Raw genomic sequence first — 8,165 nt, 5'->3', positions numbered from 1 at the left:
TTGAGAACATCACCTGCTCTCGTTGGCTCTCACTCCATCTCTGAAAACACATTAATCATTCCAGACTCCCACATGTTTTCACCTCTACCCCCCCGCCCCCCGCCTGCCCATTCTCTCCCACTCCTCTGGATCTCTTCCTCCATCGCTGGAGGCAACTGGGTCAACTGGAAGGCTGCTCTCTCTCCGCTGGAGCCAGGAAAGCAGACTTTTATTAGAAGCCAGCTTTGATTGGGTTCCTCCAGTAAACAGAGGCACCTGAACCCAATCAGGTGCGGCGGCTGGTTCAAAACCAGGAAGTAGTTTTAAAAACAAGTCTGACACGCTTTCGAACTGACAGTCTAAAGAAGGAAATGTGATCGTCCCCCAGAGGAGGACAGATGAGAACATCCAGACTGGACGCGTGCAACGCCCTCCACCAGGACCAGACCATAAAAGTCCAAATCCGGTTATTATTTATATTTATTTACATATTTATAAAGTTAAAAGTGTCCCAGCTAATCGTCTCCCTCCATGCACGCACCTACAAACACCAACCATACATACTGTGTGTGTGTGTTGGAGCTGGTTTCTGGTGTTTAAAAGGTGATGCTGCCACCTACTGGCTGCATCTGAACCCTACACGCAAACACATCGAACCTGTCGGAACCTGGTAACCAGTGAAAACACACATGAGGATGTGAAGAGGAAGAGTCTGGTGGACCTCTGCTTGAGGTTCCAGCACCAATGTTTGAGGCTCCTGTTGTAAATGTAGCTTTGGCGATGCTAACATCAAGCAGAGGAGATTAAAATCTGTTTGTTAATGGGATTAATGGGATTAATGGGAGATTTCCAGGGTTGTGTGAATGTGAATGAATCAGATTGATTACAGAAATCACTCTTCACTTCTTTTTACCTTCGGTTCTCTTCTATCTGAAAATAAACACACAATTTGTGTTTATTCTCTCTTCTGTCTTGTAAAAGACATCAGATCTTCTACTAGTTGATAATAACTAGTAGTGATGAGTCACTAACTAGTTGATAAGGCCTGTGTAGAACTAGAATACTTCCACGTTGTCAGGGGACGCCTGAGCAACCTGGGACTCTGACGACCGATCCAGTTACGGAACAGAGGATGGAGAATCAGAGGAAGACGGCTTACGATGCCATAAAGTTTGCGTAGGTTTGCGAACAGGGTGTCGCTCCGAGCAAAGCATCTTGGGAGTTCCCCTTCTACAAGGGTTTGATTGAAGCTACCGGTTGACAAATGAAGAGGCAGGCGTTGAGTGGTCTGACTGTTTTATTAACCAGCTTCAAACCGATCCTGACTGGTTCAGTTAGCGGCGATGGTCTGGTCCATCCAGGTGCGGAGCTCTGAGACACGGGCGTAGACGCCGGGCATCGAAGTGCTGCAAGATCCACTTCCCCAGGAGACGATGCCCACCAGAGTCCAGACTCCAGAGGACTCGCAGACCAGAGGACCGCCAGAGTCGCCCTGAAAGACAAGCAGCCAATGAGGAGAAGCTGCTTAAGAGTGGGGAATGTCGACATTAGCTCCACCCACCATGCAGGAGGAGGCGCCTGAGGCTCCAGCGCAGATCATCTTGTCGGTGATCTTGTTGCCCCAGAATTTACTGCAGTCCAGATTGGTCAGCAGGGGCAGGGCGGCCTGCTGGAGCAGGGCGGGGGTGTCGGGAGCTGGAACACACGAAACAAATCAGCTGAAGTATCAAAAACACATGGTACAACCTGTCCTTAGCCACGCCCACCACTCGTCTGATTGGCTGGTCAATGCGGAACTTCTCACCGTTGTGACGGGTCAGCCCCCAGCCGCTGGTCACACACAACATGCCTCCGGGGAATTCTGCGCCGGTGTCGGCAACGCAAACGGGTGACACGCGCATACCCATCTGGGCGGGGCTAGCCAGCTTGATGAGCAGGATGTCGTTGTTGATGGTGAATCCGTTGTAGCGGGGGTGCTTGAACACCTGATGGGAAAAGGCACCCTGATGAGGATAGCCAGACGACGCGACCAGGCGAGACGCCGAGCTCGGTTGTTACGCACCTTGCCGACCCTCATGACCTGGATGTCTTCGGCGGTGGAGGCACGGTCATGTTCTCCGAGAATCACACGGTGGGACGTCCTACGGGGGTAAAACAAGTCTCCTGAAACACCTTTACCAGGTGAGTTGCAGGACAAAGGTGATGGAGGCGATGGAGGCGTTCAGGTACCTGACGTTGCAGTGGGCGGCGGTCACCACCCAGTTCTCGTTGATGAGGGAACCACCACAGAAGTGGAAACCGGTGTAGTCCTGAAACAGCAAGAGTGGGGCATTAACTTCCACCGTGTGTGTGTGTGTGTGTGTGTGTGTGTGCTTACCTGCAGGGACACCTGCCAAGGCCAGGAGTGAGGCACCGCCTCCTCACCGTTCACGATGCGAGAGTAACCGCTGATGATGGGAGGGATGGCGGGAGTGCCACACCCTGGAGACATCGGGACAGGATTAGCAAGGTGGTGGCATCCGATGGAGAGGAGGAGAGGAACGACGGTTAGAGGAAGTCAAACAGAAGGGTTGGGCGTCAATGACAGGAGTGAAGACGGAAGAGTGAGGCTGAGGAAATATGTCCAGACTAGAGGAACCAACCTTCTACCACGTCTAAAGGATCTAACAGAGGAAAGACTGAAAGCTGAAGCTCCTGAGGTCAATTTACAAGAGAGCAAGACCTGGAAGTACTTGTCCAGAGGCAAACTGAGTGCACAAGAGGTCACAGCAAGAAAATCTTCATGCCGAGATTTGAGAGTAAGCCACGAGTTCTCCTCACAGAGTGATTAACCCGTGGAACCAACGAGACGCAGTCAGGATAAAGAACGTATTCGAAAAGGAATGGGCTGGGAAGACCTTCTTCTACAACTGTGAAGAGCTTTGTACAAACTCATGAAAGATACCATCTCCACCAAACAAGAGTATAAAGTAAAGTCAAGGCACAGGGAGAAGAACTCGGGAAGATGGAGGACTTTAAAGACTTGGTATCAAGAGAAATGACGGGTGAAGAGGAGGTGAAGAAATGAATCCAACAGGATGGAACGGGTGGTGGAAGGGTCAGAAAAGTCTCTGAAGGGCAAAATGTAGAGACAGTGTTGAGGACAGCCATGATGGACGGATTAGAGACAGTGTTGAGGACAGACATGATGGATTAGAGACAGTGTTGAGGACAGACATGATGGATTAGAGACAGTGGTGAGGACAGACATGATGGATTAGAGACAGTGGTGAGGACAGCTATGATGGACGGATTAGAGACAGTGGTGAGGACAGCTATGATGGACGGATTAGAGACAGTGGCGCTGAAAAGAAGACAGGAAGCTGAGCTGGAGGTGGACAAAATGAAGATAAAGTGAAGCGGACACAAACTGAATTATGGACAATTAATCAAAATACGTCAAACCTCCGTAAAGCTGCAGCTCCCCCTACTGGCCCAATAAACCACACCACTATCTGCGCCTGTCTGCTCTACCCAGCATGCTTCACTTCCTCAGCTATGACTCTCACACGTCGGGGTTCGTCTTACCGTAGGCAACGCTGGCGAAGGCGAGGCAGGAGAGAATCGACAAGAAGGCCATGGCTCCGATGTGTCAGCGCCGTCGGCGCCAGGAGCTTATATACAGGTGGGAAGTGACTTGATTGGACGAGACGGAAGGGAACATCTTATCAGACGGTGGGAGTTTGGACAGGTGGACCTCAGCCACAGTTTTCCATCCAAGAGAGGAGGAAGGTCAAGTTGGGTGAAGACAACACCTGATCCAGGCGATCTGGACCTGGACCTTCTGTACGTTTAGAGACACAGAGACATTTTATCCACATCCAGTCAGAGCAGCTAAATATTATGAATAAATTCAAAATATTATCCCGACTTTAATGTAGAGAAAAGTTCTAAAGGAGCCCCTGATCAACCTCTGGAACAAGATCCCCACCAAAGTCAAGCGTTTACAGCTGATACCCCAAAATGTAGTCACCCGTTTTATCACTCTAACTGTTCATATTCATTATATATACTAACTATATAGACTATACTGTATATACATCATGCTAAATGACAAATTTGCTAAATAAACCTAAAACGTAAATTGATTATTAGCAGCTGATAGTTTCACTTCCTGTCAAGCTCAGATGAACATGAGTGTGTGTTTGTGTGTTTTTATGCTGCATCAGCACCAGCTGAGTGTTTCACATGTGTTGCATCATGTAGAGAAACGTGTGTGTGTGTGTGTGTGTGTGTGTGTGTTCATGTTCATCACGTGTCATCAGTGTTACAACAGGTTTAATATTGTTGTAGGTGGGGCCGTTGAGCTTCGCAGTTCTTGGAGTGGGCTCGGGAGAAGTGGCAGGGGTGGAAGGAGAGGAAGCACAGGAGGAGGGAGCATCAGTGGAGCGGTTTGCAGGACCGGAAGAGGCCTGGGACGAGGAGCTGGGAGTGGTGGGGGAGCTGAATGGATTGAAAAAGCTGTTAAGTTCATTCGCTCGTTCACTGTTCCCCTCCACAGTGCTGCGCCCTTTCCCGTGTCCGGTGATGGTTCTCATCCCATTCCAGACCTCCCTCACCTGGTTGCGCCCCAGCTGCTTCTCCAGCTTCCTCCTGTACACCTCCTTGGCCTCCCTCAGGCAGAGTCTCACTTCCTGCTGGGCCTTCCTCATCTCCTCCTCGTTCTTGCTCCTGAACGCCCGCTTCTTCCTGTTCAGGACAGCCTTGACTTCTTTGGTTACCCATGGTTTGTTGTTGGGGTAACACCTGATTGTCCTGACAGGGGCAACGGTGTCCACACAGAAGTTCATGTAGTCTGTAAAACACTGAGCTGCCGCCTCAATGTCCTCCCCATGTGAGCCCATGATGACATCCCAGTTGGTGGTCTGGAAGCAGTCCCTCAGCATCTCCTCTGCTTCCGGGGACCACCTCCTGACCTGTCGTGTTGTTGCTGGCAGCCGTTTCACCAGTGGGATGTAGGTGGGCTGTAGGTACACTAGGTTATGGTCTGATTTACCTAGTGGAGGGAGGGGGATGGCGGTGTATGCCTCCTTAGCATTAGCGTAGAACAGATCGATGGTTCTGCATTGTTATTGTTGTTGACGACGCTGTCTTGTACCTCCTCCACCGTGTGCTCTCCTACCTGGACACCGGGGGCTGTGCGGTCAAGGTGCTCTTCTTTGACTTTTCAAGCGCCTTCAACACCATCCAGCCCCAGCTCCTGCAGGATAAACTGACCTCCATGGCTGTGGACCCCTACCTCGTGAGCTGGATCACGGACTACCTAACGGACAGACCCCAGTACGTCCGTATGGGGGACCATTTGTCTTCTATGACGACCAGTAGCACGGGGGCGCCACAGGGGACCGTTCTATCCCCCATTCTCTTCACCCTCTACACATCAGACTTCAAGCACAACTCGGATACATGCCACATACAGAAGTACTCCGATGACACCGCGATAGTGGCATGTATCCGGGAGGGTGATGAGGGGGGGTACAGGGCATTGGTGGCTGACTTCGTGGAGTGGTGCCAACAGAACCAGCTCCAGCTCAACGTCTCCAAGACAAAGGAGATGGTTCTGGATTTCCGGCGGGCACCTCCCTCTCCACAGCTGGTGATCATCAAAGGCAGTGAGGTGGAGGTGGTAGAAAACTATCAGTACCTGGGACTGCAGCTAGACAGCAGACTGGACTGGTCACTCAACTGGGACTGTGTGTACAAGAAGGGGCAGAGCAGGATGTACTTCCTGAGGAGGCTGGCCTCCTTCAACATCTGTCCTAAGCTCCTTCTCATGTTCTATCAGTCCGTAGTCTCCAGTGTGCTGTCATACGCCATTGTGTGTTGGGGTGGGGGGGCCAGGAAAAGAGATATGGACCGTCTGAACAGACTCATCCGCAGAGCAGGCTCAGTGGTCGGGCTGAGCCTGGACTCTGTGGAGACGCTTCTGGAGAGCAGGACCATGTCTAAAATTAAGGCCATCATGAACAACACCCCCCCCCCTACACACCACCTTCTCCCAGCAGAGAAGCACCTTCAGCGGCAGACTGCTGTCACACAGCGCCTCCACAGAGAGGCTGAGGTCCTCCTTCGTGCCCCATGCCATCAGGGGGGGCAATGACTCTCTCAGGAGGAGCGGGGGGGAGGTGGCGAGGTCAGCACGGGGTTGAATGGATTTAATTTAGTTTAATTTAATTTTATACTGTTTATATTTTTTTAATTTTATACTGTTTATATTTTAGTTATAGTTTAGTATATAAGTCCTGTTAGTGCTGCATGTGTCTGTCTGTTAGTGTAGTGTCTGTCCTGTGATGTCAGTGTTTCTTTTTCTCCTGGTGTTTATCCAGTATTATTTGTTATGTAATGCCTGAGCAGTGGATATATACAAGTACCTCCGGGATTAATAAAGTATCTATCTATCTATCTATCTATCTATCTATCTATCTATCTATCTATCTATCTATCTATCTATCTATCTATCTATCTATCTATCTATCTATCTATCTATCTATCTATCTATCTATCTATCTATCTATCTATCTATCTATCTATCTATCTATCTATCTATCTATGAATAAACAGGAACATTGCCACGTCGGCCTTCGGTCCATTTGTCTTCCTGGTTCTAATCGCTGCTGATGCTGGAACGCCTGTTTATTGATTGATGGAGGAAAAAGGAGGTTTATAGGTGAAGAAGTGGGTGGAGCCATTGCCTCAACTATAGAGCAAATCAGCGATTATTTCTAACAGTTTACCTGAAACAGTTTAAGTTCTCACGATTGTTTCTTTCATCAGATGATGAATCATCAGTCTCAATCCCACCTGTCAGGGGGACTGAGACTGATGACCTGGTGAAGATGATGAATGATGAAGATGGTGAATCTGTTGAGCCCAGGTCAAAATGCTGAGGAACACCTGTACTTCTATTAATATCATGACAAAAGTCATGACCCAAAGCTTTGGGAGAAGGACGAGATCCCAGATACAAGCGGCTGAAATGTTGAGCGTCTAGGCAAACCCTTAGAGCTCAGTAACCGGGGAGGAACTTGGAGTAACGCTGAGACGGCTTGGGCATGTCCCTGGGGAGGTGTTCCGGCCATGCCCTACCAGGAGGGGAGTTCCAGGAAGCCCTAGGACTCACTGGAGAGACGATGTCGGCTGGCCTGGGAACGCCTTGCAATCCCCGTGGAAGGGGTAGAGGGAAGTATGGGCAGCCCTGCTCAGACTGTTGGCTCCATGACCAAGCCCTGGACGGAAGGCCTGATTAAAAAAGTAACTGGTGACATATACTCATCAGATTTTTTATTGGTAGTCCGTGGCTCCCAGAACTTTTTAAAACTGTATTTGTGTATTTCAGGTATCTTGTTGCGGTAAATGAGCTTCTAAGGCTGTAAGGCTACTACTCCTCAAGACAAATCACAATTGATGTATCCTGGTTTATTGAAACAGAATCAGACACGCTGACTCAGCAAAACAACACCACTAAGTATGGAAGAGATCCACCATCACATTTATCCATTTGTGTGTGGTACAAAAAACCTATGGAGTCAGGAACAGCATTGAATAAAGAGAGTGGACAACCAAAAACATCTGAGGGAAACATTGTCCATTCGTAGGGCTGCCAGGCAGGTAGAGCTACTACGTTCAACAATCCTACACAACAACTCGTCATTGTACACTTAGGAAGACCTTCCTGTTCCACTATGAAGAGCTTTGCGTGAGCTTGTGGAAGTTATCTCCACCAAACAGGAGAATGAAGTAAAGTAAAGCTACTGGGACACAAACTCACAAAGAATTCTTAGGATCAACATTCCAGAGAAACCAGGAGTGAAGAGGAGGCGAAGAACTGGATCCAACAGGATGGAAGAGTCTCAGTCTCAGACGAGTGAAGCGAAAAGATCACTGATGAGTCTATGAGGCTATCCTACAGCAAACATGGCAACACATTGGGTACCCTTGTGATGTGCTTTGTGCAACTAACCCACTGGCTGCCAATGACATCTCCAGACCTAAGTCACATTTTTCAACGGGGACGGCTGGGGGATGGTCAGGCGGAGCTGGTCAACGAAAGTCAGGCTTCTAATCGTTTCATATATCGTCATGACGACTGGTCCAGAGGATGGAGAAGTTAGAGGACGATGGAGAAGCTGCGGCAGCTTAGGATGCCA

The 8,165-nt window shown here is 49.4% G+C and overlaps 1 protein-coding gene across 1 annotated transcript; it reads right to left on the bottom strand.

The window, feature by feature from the left end:
* Positions 1-1,269: 1,269 nt before the first annotated feature.
* On the bottom strand, positions 1,270-3,598 carry LOC137594274 (chymotrypsin A-like). The gene is made up of 7 exons (XM_068313655.1): positions 3,547-3,598; positions 2,357-2,460; positions 2,209-2,288; positions 2,042-2,120; positions 1,784-1,964; positions 1,541-1,674; positions 1,270-1,471 (listed from the first exon to the last, which is right to left on the bottom strand). Exons 1-7 carry the CDS (start codon positions 3,596-3,598, stop codon positions 1,310-1,312), a joined length of 792 nt encoding a protein of 263 aa, XP_068169756.1. The 3' UTR covers positions 1,270-1,309.
* Between the last annotated feature and the right edge of the window lie 4,567 nt (positions 3,599-8,165).

This window comes from Antennarius striatus, chromosome 1 (genome assembly GCF_040054535.1).
Source record: "Antennarius striatus isolate MH-2024 chromosome 1, ASM4005453v1, whole genome shotgun sequence".
Classification (NCBI taxonomy): Eukaryota; Metazoa; Chordata; class Actinopteri; order Lophiiformes; family Antennariidae; genus Antennarius; species Antennarius striatus.
The sequence above is the reverse complement of the archived record's forward strand: the minus strand, read 5'-3'. Positions and strand labels throughout refer to the sequence as shown.